Genomic DNA, 24638 nt, shown 5'->3' on the forward strand with positions numbered 1-24638 from the left:
CCCTGAATAAGAGCGATGAATCATGATCATTTATGCGTTTTTCTTATGTTAAGTTACAGAATATATACATATAATTAGTATATTATATTATTAGATTGTTTTATGTTGCTCCATACCAAAACAAGTACCTAGTAAGTGAATTTTGTTCACTGACAACATTTTTTGAGTCTGATTCTTATAATATAAGCAAAAAAAATTTTATTCATCATTCATTTAATCCACCACGTGTATATATTTCAATATGCGGCCCTTGATGAAAAAGATTTGGACACTCCTGCACCAACTGATACCATATTGTTTTGTGTTGTACTGCTGTAAGCCATTAGGGTAAGTTGTACCATATTTGACATGTACACACTAGACTTAGTATTAAAACAAATAATACTAATGAATCTATCACAAGGACCACAAGCATCTACATTTTTCAACAGTGAAGGCACTTTTTAAGGAAATCTTTACATCTCAGTGCTGTTTATTTTACAATATTTATATGGCCTAGAATATGCTTAAACTTCACAGAGCAGACTGGGTGCTGCTGCTGCTCCTCTTGCCCTTCTTGGAGTGGTATCTCCTAGCTGAAGCTCTCTGGTTCCTCTGAGCCTCAGACAGTCCATCTGCTCCCTCCTCGATCATCTGCACAGCCCCTGTCTCTCTCTGCTCTGTCTCGGTCTGCTCTGCTGTCTGTGCAGGCATGCTCCTCAGCCAGTGCTGGTAGTAACCACGGAAACCATCAATGTGGACCAAATAATTGTTTCTGCGTTTGTACTGGAAACAGAGACACAAAGCAACAGTAAGAGAAAGAAAACAGCAACAGTGCAGTTGGTATTTAAAAGATGTACTAGTATCATTAATAGTTAAATATTTACAAACTTCACTTTCAGGGTTGTAAAAAAACCTCTTAAAACTGAAAAAAGATATAGCCTAGGACTTATGACTTTTCTGAAAGTTTTAGAATTATTCACAGAACAGGTATAAAATCACATGTTATTCTAAAGTAAGTAGGCCTATTTTTTTGTTTACTTTTGATACATCAGAATATCACAATATCATGTATTACATCTTTAAAAGTTTGACAAATACAGACAAGTAATATAATGGTAGCCTAAAGGGACCAAGAAGGAGTCATTGAGATATTCAGCTGTCTTTTTATTATACTTTTTATATACCCTGTATAATATAATTAAATATAGAACATGGTGTGTTTATTTTACCTGGTCATAGTTTGGAGGATACTGAGCAGCAAACTCTAGCTGCCTGATGATGACTTCATTAGGCCACACCTCCTTTTCCTTCATCAGTAACAGAAGCTTTTTCAAGTAAATATAATCCAGTCTGCGAGTTGCTCGACCAATCAGAGCAGAAAATACATGGACATTTGGCTTTAGCCCCAACTCCTGTGAAAAATACACTACTATTAGGCATTACAGCTACTAAAGTCGGTCCATCATGATGAAAAAAAGGTGCTGATACCTCCATGTTGCCAAGTAACTGCAGAGCGTCCCTCTCCTGGTCACAGCCCAAAGCCAGACATCCAAATGTCTGCAGATTCATGCTCACATGACGCTGACGCATAGTACTTACCACAACCTGTGACATGTTACACATCAATATATATATTACCATTTATCTTAATCCAAATATGGACATGTAATAAGTAGAAATAGCAGTGTAATATAAATGGTGTATGTTCAGTACAATAAAATAATACTGCTACTGGTCATAATATAAAAATAAATCTTTCACTCCAAACATTATACAGGTATACAGCCATTTCTGTTGGATAAGAACAATGAGGAAGAAACTGGTATGGATAGACAATTGTATCCAATCTGAGACATTGCTGGATGAAAACCATGTGGCAACAACTGCTAGTGACAGTGGCTATGTTCATATGCACATCTAAATGTGATTATTATCTGATTTCTGGACATTTAAGTTTATTTAAATGACAGGTAAACTGAGGTGAGGGATCAGAGGGACCATGATAATTTATTGCGTGCTTGTAACCGCAGCCACAGACTATCCACAGTTGTTTCTGTCATGGTTCAGCATCAAGTTCGGAAAATCAGAAATATCTTGAACTCATGGTTAATAAAACTTCACTACAAAATAAAAAGAAGTAGTATCACAACATGGTAAAATGAAGAAGATAGAAAAGAAGTCATAAGTTCTTTGTATAACACCTTGGTGTACACCAAGGTGTGTATTATTGACCTTTTTTTAGTATCAAAATAAGTTTTGAAATTTTAGTATTGGACAATATAATGTGGAAAAATGGCATGAGGAAAAACAAAGACTCATCAGCATAGTTTATAATTTCAATATCTCACCTGCGCTGTTTCCATATCTCCTGCTTTAGCTGCTCTGCGAATCACCGAGTTAAAGAAGGCTATGTCCAGTTTGACCTGGTGCTGCTTGGCCGTTCTCAGGAGCAGGGACAGGGCCTGCGGGCTGGGCTCTGCCATGTCCGCCAACAGGGTCAGAGTCTTCAGGTCTGGTTTGAGTCTTCTGACCTCCATACTCTGCAAAAAGCCCTGAGCTCCTCCAATGAGAGCCAGTCGATCTGAAACGTTTTCCACGGCACACAAGGAGACCACCCCAGCATTTTTACCTTCAAATACATCTAATAAATTAGGGCTATTAGAGTTCTCTTCAACATTAGCAGGTGGTGAATGTATCTGATGATCTGATAGTTGAATAAGTGCTCCGTCTTGTTTGATTACAGGGTTAAGAGTGTTTGGTTCTGAGTGGATAAACAGTTGCTTTTCTAAAACATCTACGTCAATCTTGTTTCCAAGCAATGGAGTTCTTTTCTTTGGTCTGACTCTCTTAGGAATCTCAACAGGGCTGAGAAGGAGAGCAGAGGCCAGAGCTGGGTCCCCTATTCCACAATCCCTTGCAGCGCGCAGCAGGAGGGTGTAGTTCTTTGCGTCTGGTTGAATACCAGATAGCAACATTTGATGCCAAATCTGAAAAAAAATAACATAAGAACATTTGTAGGAGACATAAAAAAAATAAATACATAAAAAAATGTAAAAGAGGGTTGTTTGCTTGGTAACACAATGCTGCTAAATCCTATGTGTATAACAGATTAAGTAAAAAAGAAAAAAAACAACTTTGTCTGCTCTACTTCAGGAAAAGCTCAACCAGGTCCAAAAAGCTGATGTTGTTACCTGCAGGGCCAGTCTGAACCCAGTATCTTTGTCCTTCACACAGCCCATCAGGAGGTAGTGAAATGTCTCCTGAGTCGCAACATGGCCGTTCTCCAGCATCTCCTATACTCAGACACAATGGACAGTTTTAATAAAGTGTTCCATCAGTATCCACATATATGTACAGTATATCCATGTGTGTACCCTGAGAGTGTGCAGGCAGGCTTGGAGATGGTTAGTGACCGCATGGGCTTTAAGGAGAGCATGGTACGTGATGGTGCTGAGGGGGTAGTTTTTACGACGCAGTTCCTGTTCCAGCTTCAGAGCCTGGTGGAGCCCAGCCTCTTTAGATGAACACTCGGCGCAGGCATTAAACAGAGCCGTGTAGGTCGCATCCAAAGGCTTCAGGCCACGCTTTTTCATCTTTGAAGGAAAGGAAGTTTAAGAGTAATTTTTTTGTTTTTAAATTATTATGTAAAATAAGTATTTCTAATGCATTTTATTACCATTTGCAATTCATGTTATGACCAGTTACCAGCAGCAAGTCTAAACCAGTCTACTAAATATTAATTATAACCAATAGTGTGTCAAATAAAGTCAAATTTAAGTAAAAAGGGTGACTTAGACTGTTTTACTACAAGACACCTCACCCACATTGGCCATGCATCAATGTGGTGTGTGAGTGATGTGCTGGCAGCCACACTTCTATCAAATGCATCATTACTATTATTATATACTACTACCCGATTACAAAAATGAACTACTGGCTGTTGTATACATTTTCAAGAATAACTACATCCTCGGGCCTCATATGCCTTTTTGTGTATTTTTCCTGCTTTCCACAGCTTGCCTAAAAAGTTGTAAGTCTGAAGTGATATTAAGTAGCATACATCATTATAGAGTTTGAAAGCCTTCTTGAGCTGCCCGACGCGTCCACAGCCTCCGATCAGCACACTATAGTTGAACTCCTCAGGCTGCAGCCTCTCTCCCTGCAACATGTCTCCACTGAACAGGTCCAGGGCCTCCTGGAGCTGGGACAGGAACACAAAGTCAAAAGACAGAAATGCTAAAATATTTTACAAACTAGATGTGAAAGTTTAAGGGTGCGTTCACACTTGTACTGGTTTAGTCCTGATGTAGACGTGTTTTGGTTATGTTCTAGTCCTTGTTTAGTCCTGGTCCAAGTTTAGTTGTAGGTTTAGTCCCAATTCTGTGTGTGCAAGTGTGAACATAAGACACTGGACAAGAACAAGAACTAACAATTATTTCAATAGTTACCTTGTCAGAGTTACATTTTCCAATTAGTCAACTAGTCAAACAATTATTTCTATTGTGCATTGGATTTTTTAAAAATGGTGACTGAAGGTTTCTAGATGGATATTTACACAAAAATGTATACTGATGAAAATATGAAATTGTTCTTCTTTTTTTTAACATTTGGATTTGATAAAGGCATGGCAACTTGTCATTTTGTTTATTCATGGAGAAACCCCAGATCTTACCTTTCCCTCTTTAATCAGCTTCTTGCACTGTAGAAAGTACCAGTAAGGCGTATTCACTCTCCTCTGCCTCCTCACCATCTTCTGTGCATCTCCCCGGTCTACATCCTCCTCCTCATCCTCCGGGTATCGCAAGTCCTCAAGGTACGGGCTGCTTTTTCTGTAAGACCTACGAGAAGACAGGGGCCCAGACAGCAAACCGAACCCCGTCTCCTCCTGCTGCGGGTCGGACTCCTGAGGTGCGGCTCTCCCTGGTGGGTCCGCGGCCGAGATGGATAGCGTTCTTGTGGGTACAGATCCTGACATGAGCCGGTGATTGGGCAGGAGGAGGCCGATGGTAGGAGCCAGTGCCCAGGCTCCTCGTGTCCCCTGATCTGACCTCGTCACAGCTCCGTGTAAAGTCTTAACACCCAGAGCGATCAGAACAGACTGCCCGCTCCCATTACGCACACAACGCACCACGGAATAAAACATGGTCAGAAAAATGTAAAGGAAAAAAACTTATAAAGATTACGCTTCACACACTAGTCACTCGACTGACAGGGCGACGCCATATTGTTTACTAAACAGGGAAGGCAAAACTAGTAGAGTGCAGAGTTGGATGAAAGCTGCGCTGGTTTTCATTGCGTAAACTAGTTTGAAAATCGATTGTAATTCCTGCGTGGAAACATGTTCTCATAAAATGAATTATTTACATTTTCTTTCAAATGTAGTTTGTAACTCTTGTATAACATGTTTAGGGCAGATATTTATCCCCTTTCACTGGCTTTTAACATTTGTATTTAATATATGTCTTTAGATTTAATCTTGTTTATACGCAAAGTTTGAATACTTAATAACTTTACTTGTGTCTTAGAATGTCTATGTTTTAATATTTGCATTGTGCATAGTGATCTGCTTTGGCTCTAATTGTTTGGTATGTTATGTTGTGTTGGTATGTTATGTTAGTTTATTCAGACACACACAGAAAATAAATAAAACATTGTCACAGTCACATACACATATATAGAATTTGTTCATTGTGTCTGAAAGGCATAGGCTGAAGCAAAGCTTATTTATGCCTGCCTGTTTCCACATCTAAAGAAAAACATACAGTATACAACAAAAGAAATACATTTGTTTTTATATTCTTACAATTAACTCTGGATTTATATTTGTATATATAATAATCATTAGTAGTCCTTTTTTATCCTGATCATAGATGTTATTTTTAATCATCAAAATATTATTATTATTATTACTATTTTGTTTTCCTATTACATAATTCATATTATGTAGTAGACAAAGTTTATACTATGTTCTTTAATGTTCAGTTCAGTTGTCATAGTAAGTTATACTATTGCTCTATATTTTTCTAGAATTTTTAATTTATACATTTTCTTAAATACTTTGATTGATGTGCAGCTTTTTAATTCATTGTCCAAACAATTCCATAAGTTAACCCCTGTGACTGAGATGCACATAGATTTTTTTGTAGTTCTTGCCATAGTTGTTTGGAAGATGCCAGTTCCCCTCAGGTTATAGCGACTCTCTCTAGGTCTGAACAGCTCCTGGATACAGTGTGGGAGCATGTGGTTATGGGCCTTATACATAACAACTGCTGTATTAAATTCAACCAGATCCTTTAGTTTTAATGTTTTTAGTTTAATAAAGAGTGGGTTGGTGGCTGCATAATATTCTGCCTGATTGACAATCCTAATCGCTTTCTTTTGAAGTAAAAATAGAGGATTCATGTTCGATTTATAATTGTTCCCCCATATTTCCACACAATAATTAAGGTATGGAAGGAAAAGAGAACAATATAATATAAACAGTGATTTTTGATTTAAAATAGTTTTCATTTTACACATTACAGCAATAGTTTTTGATATTTTTGTTTTTACATTATTTATATGTACTTTCCAGCTTATTTTACTATCGATGGTGATACCTAAAAATTTTGTTTCATACACTCTTTCTATTTCTATATCATTAATTTTAATTTTAATTTGTTTGGAAATTTGTCTATTCCCAAAGAGTATATATTTGGTTTTACTTAAGTTAAGTGATAGTTTGTTAATATCAAACCATTTCTTAATTATTTTGAGCTCATTTTCCACTGTATCCAGAAGTTGATCTAAGTCTCTTCCTGAGCAGTACAGACTGGTATCATCTGCAAACAAAATACACTTTAGGTTTTTCAGTATGTCACATACATCATTTATATACATAATGAACAATTTTGGTCCCAAAATGGAACCTTGTGGAACTCCGTGTGTAATCGTCTTTTTATCTGAGTTAAAATTGTTCATATGCACATACTGATGTCGGTTACTAAGATAACTATTTAACCAGGTGAGTGCAGTGCCTCTGACACCATACCTTTCCATTTTTTTCAAGAGTATTTTATGATCAATGGTGTCAAAGGCCTTGCTTAAGTCTATGAAGACTCCAACTGTGTATTGTTTGTTGTCCGTTGCTGTTGCTATCTCTTCCACTAGTGCCATGACTGCCATCGAAGTGGACCTGTTTGATCGAAACCCATACTGATGGTTACTTAATAAGTTATTTTTCTCAATAAAACTATCAAGCCTTACTGCAAACAGTTTTTCTAATATTTTTGAAAATTGCGAGAGTAATGAGATGGGTCTATAATTAGTGAACAGGTGTCGGTCACCATTTTTAAATATTGGAATTACCTTGGCTGTTTTCATTTTACTTGGGAAGATGCCGGTTGTAAAGGATTGATTACAGATGTAAGTAAAAGGTTTAACTATACAGTGTATGATGTCTTTAATCAATAACATATTTATATCAGAGCAGTCAGTAGATTTCTTATTTTTAAATGTTCTTACTATTTGTATAATTTCATCTTCGTGTACATTCCTTACAAACATAGAATTTGTATTTCGTTGAATAATCTCCTCATTTAACCCTTCCTTTTCTCTGGGCTCTATAATTTCATTTGCAAGGGTGGGCCCTACATTTACAAAAAAGTTATTAAATTAATTTGTCAGTTCTTTGATTTTATCTATTATTATACCGTTCTTGACAAAATGGTTTGGGTATTGGGCTTTTTCAGTCCCCTTTCTAATTATTCTGTTTAGTATTTTCCAAGTCTCTTGGATATTAGATCTATGCTGTTCCAATTTTTTATGATAGTAATCCCTTTTATTTAATCTTATAATATTCGTTAATGTATTTTTGTATGTTTGTGTATTCTATATTTGGTGTATGACATTTTGCCCTGCTGTAACATATTTAAAGTGGTTTATAAATAAAGTTTGTACGATATATAATATTTTAAATACTTCAATCATGTCCAACAGTGGCTCAGGTGGTAGAGAGTGCATACCACCATTGCAAGCCCAAGGTATCTGAGCCTTAGTCTACTTATTATCACCAATACAACACACTTACTTTTTGCATATTTGCTAGTGCAGTGTCTAACGCATAAATTGGTTTGGACTATAAAGTAGCAACATTTAACAACACCTGTATTGAAATTGTAAACTTTATTCACTTTAGCACCTTAGTTGAGCACCAATCATCATATTGAGGGTCTTGTACAGAGTTAGTACGGTGACAAATGTGGAGGCTGGGCGACATGACTCTGAAACAAGGTAACTGTGTCGAGCAGTGTTAGTGGGATATCCCTGATGACCGAAGGCAGATCCTCGTGGTGTAAGGGGTAGATGACCACGCTCAGGGCCGGACGCTCAGCTGAAAACCTAACACAAAATCATACATGATTTACAATGCTATACAAATATTTACAATCATCAAAGTTGGGTAGAATAACCAATATTTGTACTCAAGTAAAGTAACTTATAGATATTACTTGAGAAGAAGTAAAAAGAAGTGACCCAAATGGTTAGAAAAGTTACTCAGATTTATGATCTATAAGTTAATGTAATTAGAAAAAACATTAAATAATGCACAAATTCTGGTATTTTCCCAAAGAATGGACAGCAAAATTCCGACACTAATCATATCTGAAGTTAAGGAGCTGAGTGCACCAGCTGGTCTTAAATTGAGACAGTCCTAACTAGGGATGCACTGATCCAGCTTTTTCAGTTCTGATAAAGCTATAGTTTCAAAATCTGTAAGTAAATTAAAATAAAATAAGACAATGTGTCATTTATCTCTCAAGTAACTACTGAACAGCTTTATATATAAATCAAAATTCAAGCATTATGAAACTTTCTGGGCCAACTATGACCAGTAAGTTGTCTCATTACATAAATTTATATGTCCAACCAGCATATCAATTTAAACAATATTCGATATAGCAAATTTTTCAGTATCAGCACCGATATCCAATACCAGTATCGGATCATTGTATCCCTAATCCTAACTCTGGGCTTAGCAACATCTGACATAGTGAACTGAGTTAGTACTTAGTGCACCAGCTCAAGGTAAGTCCAGTTGTAACTGCTCCTGTTTGTAGCCTGCACGTTCACGAGAAAATGGGGGATCCTGTACTTGTTAACTGCATCCATTAAATGGAATTGTCCTATTAATCTATTAGAAGGAACTGCATAAAGCTAGTTGTAAAATTTACTTGCAAATAAATAGCAAGGCAAACATATTTCTCATCTGTCCATCTCTATTTGCACAGCATTAAATGATCTGTTGGTGTCAGACCTTGTCACAATAAAGCTGCTTCTGTAGCTGGAATACCCACAGCAGCCAGCACTAAGAGCCCATGAGAGAGTGGGGTGAGAGTCACCACAGGAGCAGACAAAGCGCCGGTGGCCTGTGGCACTCGCTCAGAGGGCTTAAGTCTAGATGATGCACTAGTCGTAACTACAGGTTGCTGTAACTTTCAGGTTTAAGTCAGATGTAGGGTTAAGAGCAGCCTTATGACCACCTGGTGCACTAGGCTCAAGGTGTCAGAAGCACAACTGTTTGAACTATTTAATATGTCAAAATAAAACATTTGTCACTTGTACTTGCTCACAGTGGGAAGAGTAATCAAAACTTCTTCTCAAGTAAGAGTACTTTTACTTCAAACTAAATAAGTAATAGTAAAGCAAAGTTTTTTTCCCCAGTCTTACCTTTCTATCAGTGTTTTCTGCAGAGTACGACAAGCCACCAGAGTCCCTCCCATGAACAGATGGCACATGACCACAAGGCGGCACCGCTCCATGAAGCTCTCTATGGCGGAGGGGTCAAAAGTCCCACTGCGGGAGATCAGGCAGAGACGACGCAGGAGGGGGCAGCACGACAAGGCTTCAAAGAACGCACTGTTGGCACTCAAGTATGGCTGCTCTAATCTACAAAAGAAGATAAAGTGTAAAAACAATTATGATCCAAAGTAGTCAATATACTCAATGTAACAAGGCCTAAATGTATGAAGTTGTAATGTGTAACTTTTTTGTGTGCCTGTCTGTCACCTTCTGGGTGTGAGGATTGTGTGGGAATTTTCCTCAGCTTAGCGGATACTGGAGGCATGCGCCACACAAACTCCAAATTTATAAAACCGTCCATGAGCACTCCACCATGCTATCTGTGCTTTATAAAGCTCACCAGCAGCTGGAAAACTGCTCACACAAACCCGTCACCTGTCACGCCACGCCCTCTCCACACCTCCAATTCACCATAAAAGGACCATGCAAAGTGACTCATGAATGAGATTTACCTAAACATGAGCCGATAATGACTGTGCTTGACCGAGACAGTCACAGTGCTTCATTAAACCTAAGCCTCACTCATGTGCTCCATCTGAGGGGAGGGTTTTCTCTCAGGTCCCATCATTATTTCATCCTCTCCGTGTTGGGTCACAGCCATAGACTATATATATGTCTATATCTATGACCATGCACAAGAGCATACAGCTTCAAATGCATAATATTGTTGAGAATAATGAGCAAATTGGCTAACACCTGCTTAAATGAGGAAATTTGAATGTCATTATTTTATAAGATGTATCTTCTGATAATTTCCCGATCAAATCCTGATCTTCACTTCAACTCCTCTCCACGAGTGCAATATAAAAACCCTGTAATTGAATAAATGTAAGACATACAAGTTTAACTGCATACTGTGGAACATTTCGACCAAAACAATAACAGTTAATGGAAACAAGTAGATGAGGGACCCTCAACCAACAAAGTTAAATAATTTCTAAAAAGAAATGTGTCAATAAACATTTAAGTTAGAGAATTTCAATTCTGAAAACGAATATCCTAGGATATACACTTCATTAAAATGGGTATTCTCACCTGAGTTCTTGCAGTTGTGTGCAGTGTCTAAGCGTCTCCTGTAGAGCTGGAGCATAGTTCATTGTCTTAACCGCTCCGATGTTGGCCAGTGACAACACTTTCAAGTTCTTACAATGTTTGGCCATGTGTACCAGCCCTGTCCCTTTCAGAATCCCCGGCAGTCCAGCCAAAGTCAGGCATCTCAATCTTTTTAGGCCCTCCAGAGCTGCTATGTGTGCATCTCCCACTCCCCTCGCCCAAGCGCACATTCCACGGGGTTCTACACTGCTGCGAGTGCACGGCTCCAGTCTGGGAAGAACTGAAACAAAACCAGGACCAATGATCTCCAGTGCCTCTAAAGTCGTACACCCCATTGTCAGCTGGGCTAATCCTGAAGTACTGTCCACTGAGGAGGATTGTCCCAAGTCTGGTTTGTAATTCTGAAGGCCTACTCTTCCAGATTTCTTTAAGCCAAGTAAAAGTGATGACGGAGAATTAGTGTTCGAGCTGTTATTTGAATTTACTCCATCTGAAAGTGCACATGCGGGTAAAGTAAGCGAACATAATTTTCTCAAATTAGCCAAACTAGAGCCCAAATGCATTTCATTATTCAAACCGGGTGTCTTTTCATGGTGATAGTGAGTGTGCATCAAGTTTAAGTGCTTTAAATTTGAGCAGCCGATTGCCAATCGACTCATAGTGGAGGCTAGTAGCTGGTCGTCAATGTTTCGGCAGTCGGAGTACAAAACGTGATTTATTCCACTCAGGTTTAAGCTAGAGAGCTGGGTAGGATCGGTTACTCCTCCTTCCAGAAGCAATTGGAAAACTTGGGGCCACAGCGCAGGGCACCGGCTGAAGCTCAGATGGTGAGGGCTGTTTCCCCCTAGAGCTAGCTTCAGCGAGGGGGGGTCCAGCCATGTCCTAGGTAGCTGAAGGGCCTCCAGGTCACCCCTCTGTCCCAAGCTCTGGGCCAGGGTCCGAGCAGAGGGCCAATGGGCGGGGTTCGGCCCAGGGATCGACACCAGGAAGACTCGGAGACGCTCCGGAATGTGGACACTGAAAACGGCCAGGTACAGGAGCAGCAGGGTCTGGTTCACCTGGAATCAAAATATGAATTACTTCCAACGTAGTGTTTAGTGTTTTACCAAGACCCAATTCAGAAACAGACCATTATATTAATTATTTTAGATGACAAACATTATTAAACATTTGAAATATGGCTAAATACATTTATGAGATAGGAATTTAGAATGTTTCAGAAATTGAAATTGATTTTTATTCACATTATGCAGAATTAAGTTTCACTGCAGCCAACATGAAAAAAAGTGTAATTAAATGTCACTAAAATGCTTTTTTAGTCTGAGTCTTAAATATGAAAATAAATACAGATTGGAAATACATATAAATACAGATTTTTTTAGAAACATTAACACTTTTACATTTCTTTTTTTGATAACAAGTAACCTTGGCATCAATTAGAATATTTACAACTCACTCCTTACACATCATGATAGCAACCATACCAATAAAATCACTTTCAGTCACAGTCAAATCCTTTCTCACCTCTCCTGGTGCTAGTCGAGCAGTGAACTCTTCTAGCTGCTGATAATGCGGCACGCTGCTCTGCCCCACCATCAGCTGACAGGACACTCCCACGCCCTCTCTGGTCACGTCAGAGATATCAAACTGTAGCATCAGCCTACAGCAAAAAGTACAAAAAGTCTTCAATATTGGTATGCCTTCCTAAAACTGTCATTTTAATCAAACAGTAATGAGGCAACAGATTGAAAATTCTGTGATTTAATAATACAATACAATTTTCTTTTGTGGTTTAATGATACAACTCACTCACTGTTATAAAAAGACCTCAACCAACATTTTGCTGATATACTGTATATGAAAAAAATTATGTTTGAGAGTTAAAAAAAAAGAAGAACATTGCAGTAGCTTAGCAGTATGGTGTACACCCAATAATTTGAAGACTGAGCAAGACATTTCACCTGTCTTGGGTCTCTTTTCTCTTCCAATATTTTATTTTATTTACTTCTACTTAATATATTCAGAGCCAAGTCTCTTTTTCATAGTTGCCCTATTCAAATACAGAAAAAATACAAACAAAAGAATTAAGTACATAAACACACACATAACTGTATATGCATGTGTCTGGCTTGATAACTTTGACTCTCACAATGAAAACTGACCTGAGCCTCATGCATATTCATTAGGATTTGTTGTCGCAACCAACCATGATTACAACAGTTTACAATTTGCGAGCAACACTTGAGTTATGACTTCAAAGTAGATGCATGACAGTAATAATACAATGAGACAGAAATTTTGGTTTTGTGGCTGTGCCATATAATAACAGAAGTGCAACAGCAAAAATATTTACAAAACTACAGATCTTGTTATCAAGTTTGATAGTTAAAGTACTTTGATCTGAGTTTCCACAATTTGTTTTAAACAAATATATATTCCACAATTCCTGTAAAGGGCAAAATTAGCATTTGAATGCACTGTTACCAATGAGATGTAAAGTAACAAATAAACAAATGCAAGATGACAGAGGGCTTTTTTTTTTACTGACAGAAGATTACCGGTAGCTGTGGTCCTCTCAATTAAAAGGACCCAAGCTGATCATTCACATATCAATTTGAAATGACAGAATCTCAAAAGAATTTGATTCATTGCACAGCCCTACTTGAAACTTGGCTAAACACATTTTTTTCTTTTTCTTGGTATGGTAATAACAAAACCGCAAAATAACCATGACGTACTTGCGGAGCTGGGCACAATATGGAACAACCCCATAGCTGGGAGTGAGCAGAGACTGCCTGAGCTCCGACAGTCCACTGAGCGTGTCCACAGCCTCGGAGCTGAGCTGAGAGGAGCTGAAGTTGGACGTGACATCAAAGGCCAGGCAGCGCAGAAGAGACAGAGAGGAGAGGAGGTGGGACAAACGGATCGTGGTCAGCTTACACCCCGTCACGTCGAGCTGGGTCAACTGTCTGCAGCGGGACAGGTGCTTCAGAGTGGAGCCCGACAGCCAATAACAACTGTTCAGGCTTAGAGACTGCACATGATTGGACAGCTTCTCAATGGTACGCACCACCATCATGTCATTGGCCTGTTACAATGAAAGAACATATCAGAGTAATTTGATATTTCAATCAACAGGTACAATTAGAAAGTGAATTATTGACTGGTCTTATTCTTAAAACAATAACAATTCGTAAAACATGGCTTGGTGCACAGTTTTCTGGTGGAGGTCTTGCCAGGAGCTTGTCTCCATGAAGATATTGCTTTGCCTGGACTATTCAATGGTATGGCATGACTGAAACCTCTGTAGAGGCAAGCCGGTGATCTCACTGCATCCATTTATAGGTCTGGTCCAGATCTGTGGAGAAGTTAGCCCATTTACACCAAGAATATGTTTTTTTTCAAGGTGTTTGGAGTAATAAAAACATTTGCAATTTTAAAATGCAAGATTGAGAAGTTGAATGACATACTGTAGAATATCCCCAGGCAAAGCAAAAATATCTCATGGACAAAAGCACATGGCAGACCCCTCCTACCATAAAAGTAAATAGGTGAGACTATAAACAACTTTTGTACCAAATAATGGTCAGACAAGCAGACTTGTGAGAGCAGGGTCTTGTCATAGCACAGCATGCGTAGCTTGTGGCAGACATTGGCTACATTGAGGAGCAGGTCACAGACTGGGAGCTGGTAAAGAATACAGAGCAGGATCTCATCTGAGAGGTTTAAGAGGCCCACAGAATCTGCACTCCGCTCCCCCTCCTCTTCACAGGCACCCTGAGTCGAGACACACAGTTGCACGATTATAAAAGGCATTTTAATGTAAACTAGTGTGTTTAATTTATAGGGATATGCATTAAAAAAGTTCACAGTTGAATAATCGTTGCAACAGCTTGAGGCTCAAACTTAAAGGCATTTCATGGACCACAGCTAGATTTTACCACAACTAAGTGTCTCTCTTAAATACGTGAATTGGCCATTTCTGAAAATACGAGAAAATCTGTGACGATTTCAAATGTCGATTTCTGGAAAACTAAAACCCAGCAATAGATCCATGATGCGGTGCTGTCACATACTGAAACTACGTTTCCATCAGGGACAGTTGCTCTGGACTAGACCTTTGTCTGAACACACCTGTGCACTGTGTCCATCCATTGCTCCAGTTTCCCCTCACTCTCTCATCGATTGCCGCTTCTCGTTCGTCTTATCCGGGCAAAGCTCTCACGGTTTGCTGGGGCAAAGCGAAACATCCAGCCGTTACAGCGAAATCCCACCATGAGCCAAACTCGCTGCTGCCGCGGAAGGACTTTTCCGATGCACACTGTCGGACGTTTTTGCTATGACGGACCGCCAACTTCCTGTTGGATCTAAAATATTTAAATCGTGGATACATTTTATATTTAATATTTAAAATATTGTAATAGTCCCAAAGCAATATGGGTATTTTAACTTTTCAGGCCTGAGCACTGACAGAATCCTCATTTTTATGAAACACTGCACTGCCACGGTGCACAGCAAGCCACGCCTACAGGTGTGAGCATTTTATTTTTGTTTAAATTCGTTCAATTCATTATTATACGAAGAGTGTTTTGTTTCTTTCATGAGAAGACTTAATGTTTATATATGTATATACAGTATATGTGTATGTGTGTGTATAAATATATACATATATACACACATATATATACATATACATATATATGTATACATACACATACATACATATATATACATACATACATTTCTTCTTCAGTTTCATATATATGAAACTGAAAACATTCTGTATGTAGGCTAGGTCTATTGAGCTACACTAAGTGTGCACTGTGCCTGAATCATACTTAGTCATACTCTTTATGGGTGCTTTCAAACCTATTAGCACCCTGGCTAGCTCTTTTGTTTTCTTCTATAGCTGTCACAGCTATATCTATATTTATATATATAAAAAAATAATATTATTATATTATACACTCACACTATGTATTTGAAAACCATTGGAACACATTATATCCTCGTTTGATCTTTTATGGCCCAAAAATGTATAGTTAAAAAACTATAATTGCTATTAACGTGATTTGATTATTATTTTTTGTTACCCAGGGGGGCATTTGACAAACTGCTTTTATTTTTTATTTTGACCCAACTTGCCTCATAAGACACATTTTGACATGCTGCAAATTTGAAGTTTTGCTTTTTTCAACAGGTTGCAGCTCCCGCTCAAAGTATAACATGATTCACAAGAACCTGTTGGTTGAACTGATGCTCAATTTGTTTTGTACAACTATAATGTATACTAAAAGTACTGCATGCACTGCAATGTACTGAAAGTATTTTGATTTAATATCCCAGAATAAAAAAAGAAATATTTACATGAATCAAAACAAACCGGTTTAAATAAAACAATATTTCTGAAATGATAGCTGTACAGCAGTAGCTGTTGATGAAGAGGCCCGTCCTGTTCAGTTCATGGTGTCCTAGTGAAGTTCCAGTTACATTATTTATCCATCTTTTCCTTTTCTAAAAGACCAGTTTTGGTGCGATTCAGCAATCTTGAAGAAACATGGAGGGACCACATCCATATTGAACTTTACCAGAAAGGTCATCTTGTCACTTCCACAAATATGTACCATCCTCATATTTGACAGTGGCTGTAGTGCTCGTGTATTAGCAGAAGTTAGTTTGGTTTTAACGGAGCAGGTGGCAGACTGGCTGAAGCTTGCTCCAGAAAAGCCAGTGGTCCCGGTGGAGGCAGATCTGTGGGCTTCCGCTGCTGTCCACTCACGTCCTCAAGCACCTGCTGCCAGTGGTGCAGTTTGGCCAAATGTTTCTGAACCAGCAATTCTTTCCTCTGCAGCTCATTCCGTAACTCAGACACATCCTGAAGTGAAATAAACATGGAATAATATTACAGTCATTCTTAATGGCTTCATATCATGAAATTACTGAACCCACCTCCTTCACCACCTGCTCAGGTTTCTGTACAGACAACTGAAGTCGTTTCTGCAAAAAGAAGCACTCTGTCTGTCGCGCCACATCCAGAAACTTCTGGATGCACTGATCCACACCTGTAATAAAAAAAGAGGAGCAGATAAAGCACTGAGATGCTCAACAGCCAGTAGTACTAAGTACTAACCATACTGTGCATACCAGTTCGAATTTCCTCTTGATCAGTCCCATTCACATAATCTTGACTTACAAGTGATGCAAAGCAGGCCTACAAAATAAACACCAAGTATGTAAGCAATACAGCAGTCAGCCACTTGTGGCATAATGATTCGGACTGATGCAATAAATAATTTTTATTATGAGTATAGTATGTTATACAAGTAGGCTTGACCTACTGCCAGTTATTATGGACAAATGCCAGAAAAACATTTAATAATACTTCAACTTATTCAAAATAAGGCAGGACATTTAGCACTTCACTGTCCATACAGCACTACTATAAACACAATTACGTGATTGTTAACATGCTTGAAGGTGGAAAATAGATCAAAAGGGTACCCTAAATCATGTATGATCAACTAAAACACAATTCAGAGACACATGGACATGCTACAAGATGGGGAACTGTGAGTCGACTTCTCATCTCGAGAGCCCAACCTAATTTTCTTCAACAAACCACTATCTATAGAGCCATGAAAGCTTGGAGTCATCAACCAGTTATAATAAATATAACTATTAAACTATTAATTATAACTATGACTAAACAGAGTTCAGCTTTTAAGAAACAAACCAAATGCTTTTGGGTAAACTGTACTGGTAACTGCTATTATATTTACATTGCTACAAATGTAATTCTCTGTCCTCTCCTCGCTATCTCTCTTGCACACTTGGTTTACACATCTTTGGATATAAACACAGCAAGATGAAATTATTAAATCGTTTTTCTGTAGTCGCATGAACTGCCCAGTGCATATTTCAAATTTTTATCTTAATGGTGTAAATTGACTCAAACTGGTTATTTTGTGTCTACAATATATTTGTCAAGTCCACAATGATATCCCAGTATTAAAGAAGTGCGTTCAGGACCTGGACAATGTGTAGGCTACTATCATACAAAAACTTTACTGAATGTGGGCAAAGAGCTCATAAAATTATAAACACATGCATCCTACAAACTAGAAGGCTAATGATCGTTTTTATGATAAGTCAGATGTAAAGAGTTGTAATTAAAAGTGTGATGATGCTAACAGGTTAGCACATGTAGGCTGTCCCAGTACCTCGAATGAAGCCTCCAGTTCGTCGACCAGGGTGTTGCTCCCAGGCCCCCTCGGACCTGGAACTCCTTGACCAGGAAAGCCAGGCTGACTCGGTCCACCAGGACCACCAACGGGAATTTGACCAGGAGCTTGCTGCCCAGGAAACATCCCACCCATGGAAGACGCCATCTTGGTGTAATGTTTTTTTCCCCTTATGCGTATGTCCTACACATGCGCACTCGTGTTCAGCAGTGGGCTAAATAGCAAACAAAACCTATAATTTAACATCATATCATATTGGGAAAAAATTGACAAAAATGCAGATGGACTAAAAGCACCCCGAACTTGAATGCCTTTTTCAGATGAATTGTTTTAATGCAGCTAAATTACATTAATCATATTGGAAAAAAAATCATTTACTGATTCAAACAACTTGTATGAACACCCCTAGTTATACCCTATTTTCTTTCTTGTTTTATACATTGAAAAAAATGTTTTAAAAAACCCCTTTTGATTTATCTTTTAAGTTTTTTTTTTCACATAGAGTTCACTAAGATAAAATGGCAAACCTTCACCAAGCTATATACACCAAAGAGGGAGCAATGAGTCATTCATTTCATGAGTACACCTGGATCTTGCATTCTGTTTCTGAGCATTGAATTTCATCATTAACTGTAAATATTGTCCCTTCTACTGAGTAAAAGACAACTTCATTTGAATCCTGAATTCCTTCATTTCATGAGGACAGTGTTCTGTTCAGGTATTTGGGCCAGTCACAATAGCCAAGGATTGTTTGGTCTAATAAAATGAGTTCTGCTTTTCAAACAACATGTATTTATAAAAGTGCTTTTTTATTACCTCCAAGAACAAAATAAATTTACACAATCAACCACTCTTAGCCAAACCAGCTGCAAACTCAACTAAAGTACGTGTTGGTCTTCCAGACATTCCTTTTCTTAAATATGGAACCTCATCTTTGTTGCTCATCACTCCAGCAATATCCAGATGAGCCCAGTGTGGAAGACTGACAAACTCTCTCAGAAAGGCAGCAGCTGTGCATGCTCCTCCAGACCTAGAGCAAAGTGGTAAGAATATTAGAGCTACCAGACACTGAGATCTCTCTATAGGTGGCAGTCACTGAGCATGACATACATACCGGCTGTACTTGCCAATGTTGTTGAGGTCAGCCAGCTGGCTGTCTGTCACCTGTTTGGTATAGTGCTGGAACAGAGGCATCCTCCATACTCTGTCACCAGTCACAACACTGGCCTATATACACACAGCAGTAGTCAGAGCAGGAAAATGGAGTTGACACATACACAATGAGACATTAGAACCTAACAGTACCTTATGTAGCTGCTCCCACAGCCAGTCAGAGTTTGTGAAGACCCCTGTGGCTCCTGAGCCAAGAGCTACATCCATAGCACCTGTAAAACGGGACAGTATTAGATGTGAAATCTGAATTTGTAATATTTTAGCCTAATTAAATAAACACGTCACCAGTAAGTGTAGCAACATTGACAATAGCTCTGGGATTGAATGTGTGTCCATAACACAGGGCATCAGCAAGAATGAGTCTGCCTTCTGCATCAGTGTTGTCAACCTGGAACAAAACCACTTAAATATATTTCAAACAAATCTAACTACAACACTGAAATATTTATGCCTTCACCTGAATAGTCTTTCCATTCTTGGCTTTGACTACATCCCCAGGTTTGGTAGCCTTTCCACTGGGCATATTCTCACACAAGGGAGCCAGGCCTAAAAGAAATTTAAAAATGACCATAACTGTGCCCATCAACCACCTATTTATTTATTTTTATTTTTTTGGTTATCCTAAGTTCTGTGTGCACCAAGTATATAAACTAAGCTTACCAATCAGGTTGACTGGCAGTTTAAGAGCTGCAGCTGTGACCACGGAAGCACACACAGTGGCTGCCCCTCCCATATCTGCCCTCATGGCATCCATAGACTGTGAGGGCTTCAGAGAAATACCACCACTGCCACAAAAATAAGCACATAAACATACTTAAATACATTGTTGTATTGAGATGATTGAATGACTTTTAGCAAACTGCAAACAAGGCTTCTTATGGATGGTTTTCCACAATGGCTTCTTCTTCTTCTTGCCACTCTTCCATAAAGACCAGATTTCTCTAGTGCATGACTAAGTTGTCCTGTGAACAGATTCCCCCACCTGAGCTGTGGATCTTTGCAGCTCTTCCAGAGTCACCATGGGCCTCCTGGCTGCATCTCTGATGAGTGCTCTTCTTGTTCGTTCTGTAAGTTTTGGTGGACGGCCATGTCTGGGTGGTTTGCAGTTGTGCCATATTCTTTCCATGTCCGGATGATGAACAGTGCTCCTTGAGATGTTCAACACTTAGTAAGATCCAAGCCTCGCTTTAAACTTCACCACAACTTTTTCTCTGACCTGTTTGGTGTGCTCCTTTGACTTTATTTTGTGGTTTGCTCCCCAACACTCTCTTAAACTTCTGTGGCCTTCACAATACAGCTTTATTTATACTGAGACAAGATTACACACGGGTGGACTCTTTAGTCATTAGGTCAACATTCAATCTTTCCAAAATCATCAGGCAACTTCTAAAAGCAATTGGCTGCATTTAAGAAAAAGGGGGCTGAATACTTTTGCACACTGCACTTTTAAGTTTTTTATCTAAAAAAAAATTGGAGATCTTGTAAAATATTTCCTTCCACTTCACACTTGTGTTGCTCATTCACATAAAATGCTAAGAAAATGTATTTAAATTTGTGGTTTTGAAGTGACAATATGTGAAAAAGTTGCAGAGGGATGATAGGCACTGTGTATATATATTTATTTATTTTATTTTATTGTTATTATTGTTTTTTAATAAAATGACTAAAATACAGCAAGCCTCTAATTATAATTCATCAGGTGGAAAAGGAACTACTGTTGTTTGTTTTACCTGTCAAAAGTGATGCCTTTGCCAACGAACAACAGTGGTGGCTGTGTGCTGTCAGGTGACCCATTGTAGTGGAGCTCCAAGAAAAGGGGGGGCTCCTCTGAACCTCTAGCCACACTCAGAAAAGCCCCCATCTGCTGCTCCTCTATCCATGCCTTGGACCTGTCAAATCAGCATTCATTAAAACTTGTATTGAAATTAAATTTATTGACGGAAAAAGATTGCCTCAGACCTCTTATGAATGGTGACCTGTTGCGCATTAGATGATATTTTCTCTTCAATTATATTTGCAAAAGCTGTGGGAGTTATGTGATTGGCAGGAGCTTCCATAAGTAGCCGTGCCAGGTTTTGGCCTTCTGCGTAAACGACTCCTTTTGCCCATCCAGTAGAGTCAGCGCTAAATAATAATAAATAAAAAAAATGTAAATGATCCTAATATTGTACATGTACATATTTATTATGTTATATGCCAGTGGCCATGCTACATGCTCACAAAAAATCTGATCATTATCTGATTTCTGGAGTATTGACAAATTATTGAAATGTCATGTAAACCATTATATATGTGCAGGTTTAGACACAGAAAACAGCAACAAAAGGGCAAACTAATGTAACACACGGTGGTGGTTGGACGCCAACAACAATGAAGCTGCCTTTTGTGCAGCGGTTGCTCTGCTGGCAGGTTGCTGTAAGGAAAACAGCCTGGTCATCAAACTCTCTAAAACTGAGATGGTGGTGGACTCTAGGATGGGGATAAGGTAGGACACATATGTTGGAGTCACTGAGGACCTGAAATGGGACAAACACATCTTCCCTGTGGTTAAGAAGTCAAGGCAGTACCACCTCCCAAAGCTGAGGCAGTTTATCTCAGTAGCGTTGCAGCAGAATTTCTGCTGTGCCACAGTGGAGTCAGTCCTGTGTTCTGGGAGTGCCAGATACACCTCATGAACACTTAGAAACTTTTTATTTACTTTTTTTTTTTTACTTACCTCTTTCAACTAAAGATAGAAGGAGAATTCCTTTGGCATTTCGGTGCATGTCATCAACTGTGTTTTTAACATTGTATGTGTATCTATCTATAATATCTATTCATCAAAAGACAAAAAATATTGAGAATTTAAAGAGTTTTTACTCTTGGGCATGTATTTACACTAAACAGCTACTGCAAAAATACAATGATTAACTGACACATGTGTCCAGGTGTTTTTCATCATCAGGTTTTCTTTTGTGCAAACAAACAACAAACACCAAATATCATGTAAATGGTCCCATTTATATAGCTCTTTCCCTCCAAGGTACTTTACATTAAGGAACCACTCATCCATTCACACACACATTCATACAGTGTCAAATAGTGTACGCAGACAAACAAACAACAACACAACAACAGTACTCATCTACGGGAGCTGGAATCGCACCGCCAACCTGGCGATCAGTGTATCTGACCGCTTTAACAATGATATTTAAGTCAAGTGGAGGATTCGAACCGCCAGCCTTTCAGAGAATGAGCGCTCTACCAACTGAGTTACTGCCTAATGGGTTAATATCTGATTATTGTAGCAATATTACTCATGTAAATGTAACCACTGTCTCTAAACACGACTGCTGAGATTTACCCAATAACTATTGGGACTGATAGATTAATAGCAACTGAATCAAAACACAATTTGAAAGGAAATGATTAGCAAAATTGTAAAGGCTGCAAGTACCATATAAAGAACACAATATCCTGTCTTATTCTGCATATAAACTGCTAAACCTATAGTTTAGATCTTTATAAACATGTTTTGAAATCTGATTCTTGTATTAGTTTGTCATTTCATATTAAATTTTTTTGTCAATTCTTCTTGGCACATTTAAAATGTGAATATAATATTATTAAACCATAAATCACAAATCTAATCACAATTGCAATTATATATTTTCCCAAATCTAATAACTATATTTTTACCTTCCATGAAGCTGTGTTGTTACTTTTGTCTTCTTCTTTGTTTTCAGTTGGTCGTAGTTAAACAAACCCAGAACAGCACCTTCAGCTGCAGACTGGGCATCACCACAGCCATCCACATCAACATGTTTTACCTCCAAGTCCTGTAGTAACCTGCAACCATCTGGACACACCGCACAGTGAAGCTAGTTATTCTGAAACAGCACATTTACACACTTCCAATAGGCATCTTTTGTTTGGTGTCAAAAATTGTGAAATAATAGAGTAGTGTGTGAAACTTACTAGATACGGCTGCTCTGATGTTTTCTTTGCTGGTGTCCCAATTCTCAGCTCCACACACACCAGAGTCAGCCTTGCCCAGCCCAACTACAGCAATGCATGCAAAGTCCTAGAGCACATATAAATATTACACAAATGCTTAATACTAGGTTAAACTCCAGTGTAAATTAATTACCTCATGTAGTCCATAAAATAATCTGCTTTTGCCTTTCTTGAGAGAAGGTCCAGATCTAAACAAATAATTGCGTAAAACTGATTTACTGATGCTTTTTCAATGCGGATAGATTAATGATACATCTATGACTATTTATAGATACTAATTATGTTCTAGCGTGTTCAATTAACTATTAACGCAAATGGCATTTCTTTATAGTATGGCTCAAAAAGGTCACAATCCTGATAGAATGCTCTTCAAGGTCACTGTTTATCGCAATATTTTCTGTAGCAATATATTGCACTACATAATTATTATAAGCCTAATTGTATGAAACAAACTCACAGTTGTCTACTCAGGCATTTATAATACACTGAATAGAAGCACCAGAACTAGTAAATACTGTGCTAATGAAACATTACTAGCTTGCCACCCACGTCTAGCTCAAAATTATTGGGGCAAGGGACCAGTCACTCAGTCACTCACAACCCCCACCAAGTTCAATGAATGTCCAAGAAGACTGACGGCTAAATTATCCATTTACTTTAACATAGTTACTTAAATTCTCAAATTGAACTATTATAACAATTACAAAATATGCTTTACCAACACCATTATAACTTACATTTTTAGGAGCTCTGAAAGTTTTCCAGATATACTTTTATCAAATCCTGCTGCTGCCTCTGTTAGGTGATGGCCCTCTCCTTCCCTCTCAAACACACCAAGCACCAAACCCTACAGAACTCAGTCAGATAAATATTAAAAACATAATAGCTCAAAGTCAGTGCACACCTTCACATCTGCTCAATACTTACTTTTCTGTCACTGAAATAACTATGCGAGGTGGAAAACCTCCTGCAGAAGTTCCTCCCCGACAAACATCGTCTCAATAAAAGCATTGTCATCTGTTTTTTGGTAAATAAAATGAGATATATGTGATCAAATAAAGGCTTATGATCAGGTCGTGCCTTATTTCAATAAATCCGTGGGTCGTGCAGCCAAAGGACCTCAGTCGCCTGTTTATTACGTCACCAATAACAAGGTTTAAAAGTGTCTTATTTGTCTCCATCTAGTGGTGAATTCGGTCCATGACTATACATATTATTGAACTACACTGCCTCGACCTCCACCTTAAAATAAAATCTGTAATGATGAAGTCAACATTATGCTTTGATCTACTGCAACCTCACCTACTACAGTGTGTGTAAAAAATAGTCATTGTTTTCCCTGGATAATCCATA

General features: G+C 38.4%; 4 protein-coding genes across 5 annotated transcripts; all 4 read right to left on the minus strand.

Annotated features, from left to right (window-relative positions):
* Positions 1-180: 180 nt before the first annotated feature.
* Positions 181-5228, minus strand: ptcd1 (pentatricopeptide repeat domain 1). The gene is made up of 8 exons (XM_033973448.2): positions 4655-5228; positions 4043-4183; positions 3357-3575; positions 3174-3275; positions 2331-2969; positions 1471-1587; positions 1212-1394; positions 181-765 (listed from the first exon to the last, which is right to left on the minus strand). The coding sequence occupies exons 1-8, from the start codon at positions 5123-5125 to the stop codon at positions 514-516; spliced, it is 2124 nt and encodes a 707-aa protein (XP_033829339.1). The 5' UTR covers positions 5126-5228; the 3' UTR covers positions 181-513.
* A 2900-nt stretch (positions 5229-8128) lies between these two features.
* On the minus strand, positions 8129-15157 carry fbxl18 (F-box and leucine-rich repeat protein 18). 2 transcript variants are annotated; one of them, XM_033970476.2, is made up of 7 exons: positions 15010-15157; positions 14452-14652; positions 13614-13963; positions 12400-12535; positions 10858-11933; positions 9691-9909; positions 8129-8361 (listed from the first exon to the last, which is right to left on the minus strand). In XM_033970476.2, the coding sequence occupies exons 1-7, from the start codon at positions 15028-15030 to the stop codon at positions 8205-8207; spliced, it is 2160 nt and encodes a 719-aa protein (XP_033826367.1). In that variant the 5' UTR covers positions 15031-15157; the 3' UTR covers positions 8129-8204. The 2 variants fall into 2 exon arrangements, with proteins under 2 accessions (XP_033826367.1, XP_055080829.1); XM_055224854.1 differs by lacking the exon at positions 14452-14652 and having other exon boundaries at positions 15010-15112.
* An 818-nt stretch (positions 15158-15975) lies between these two features.
* Positions 15976-18287, minus strand: med28 (mediator complex subunit 28). The gene is made up of 4 exons (XM_033970487.2): positions 18096-18287; positions 17020-17086; positions 16825-16937; positions 15976-16750 (listed from the first exon to the last, which is right to left on the minus strand). The coding sequence occupies exons 1-4, from the start codon at positions 18261-18263 to the stop codon at positions 16547-16549; spliced, it is 552 nt and encodes a 183-aa protein (XP_033826378.1). The 5' UTR covers positions 18264-18287; the 3' UTR covers positions 15976-16546.
* Positions 18288-18904: 617 nt separating this feature from the next.
* Positions 18905-24415, minus strand: lap3 (leucine aminopeptidase 3). Its single transcript, XM_033972775.2, has 13 exons — positions 24213-24415; positions 24023-24132; positions 23419-23473; positions 23247-23352; positions 22968-23127; positions 21249-21413; positions 21020-21178; positions 19950-20074; positions 19747-19835; positions 19575-19677; positions 19422-19501; positions 19231-19343; positions 18905-19146 (listed from the first exon to the last, which is right to left on the minus strand). The coding sequence occupies exons 1-13, from the start codon at positions 24300-24302 to the stop codon at positions 18960-18962; spliced, it is 1542 nt and encodes a 513-aa protein (XP_033828666.1). The 5' UTR covers positions 24303-24415; the 3' UTR covers positions 18905-18959.
* Positions 24416-24638: the final 223 nt, after the last annotated feature.

The sequence above is a fragment of the Periophthalmus magnuspinnatus genome, chromosome 1 (genome assembly GCF_009829125.3).
Source record: "Periophthalmus magnuspinnatus isolate fPerMag1 chromosome 1, fPerMag1.2.pri, whole genome shotgun sequence".
Taxonomy (NCBI): Eukaryota; Metazoa; Chordata; class Actinopteri; order Gobiiformes; family Gobiidae; genus Periophthalmus; species Periophthalmus magnuspinnatus.

Excerpts from the sequence above, each read along its gene's own strand:
- ptcd1 (XM_033973448.2), bottom strand. The coding sequence starts at position 5,125 with ATGTTTTATTCCGTGGTGCGTTGTGTGCGTAATGGGAGCGGGCAGTCT. Across the intron at positions 1,395-1,470 it reads AGTTACTTGGCAACATGGAG|GAGTTGGGGCTAAAGCCAAA; the intron begins GTATCAGCACCT and ends TATTTTTCACAG. Across the intron at positions 766-1,211 it reads ATCCTCCAAACTATGACCAG|TACAAACGCAGAAACAATTA; the intron begins GTAAAATAAACA and ends CTCTGTTTCCAG.
- med28 (XM_033970487.2), bottom strand. The coding sequence starts at position 18,263 with ATGGCGTCTTCCATGGGTGGGATGTTTCCTGGGCAGCAAGCTCCTGGT. Across the intron at positions 17,087-18,095 it reads AACTGGAGGCTTCATTCGAG|GCCTGCTTTGCATCACTTGT; the intron begins GTACTGGGACAG and ends TTTATTTTGTAG. Across the intron at positions 16,751-16,824 it reads CTGAGCAGGTGGTGAAGGAG|GATGTGTCTGAGTTACGGAA; the intron begins GTGGGTTCAGTA and ends ATTTCACTTCAG.
- lap3 (XM_033972775.2), bottom strand. The coding sequence starts at position 24,302 with ATGACAATGCTTTTATTGAGACGATGTTTGTCGGGGAGGAACTTCTGC. Across the intron at positions 23,474-24,022 it reads CTTTCAGAGCTCCTAAAAAT|ATCTGGACCTTCTCTCAAGA; the intron begins GTAAGTTATAAT and ends TTATTTGTTTAG. Across the intron at positions 19,678-19,746 it reads AGAATGGAAAGACTATTCAG|GTTGACAACACTGATGCAGA; the intron begins GTGAAGGCATAA and ends GTTTTGTTCCAG.
- fbxl18 (XM_033970476.2), bottom strand. The coding sequence starts at position 15,030 with ATGGATGGACACAGTGCACAG. Across the intron at positions 13,964-14,451 it reads GCTTGTCTGACCATTATTTG|GCCAATGACATGATGGTGGT; the intron begins GTACAAAAGTTG and ends TCATTGTAACAG. Across the intron at positions 11,934-12,399 it reads CTCGACTAGCACCAGGAGAG|GTGAACCAGACCCTGCTGCT; the intron begins GTGAGAAAGGAT and ends TTTTGATTCCAG.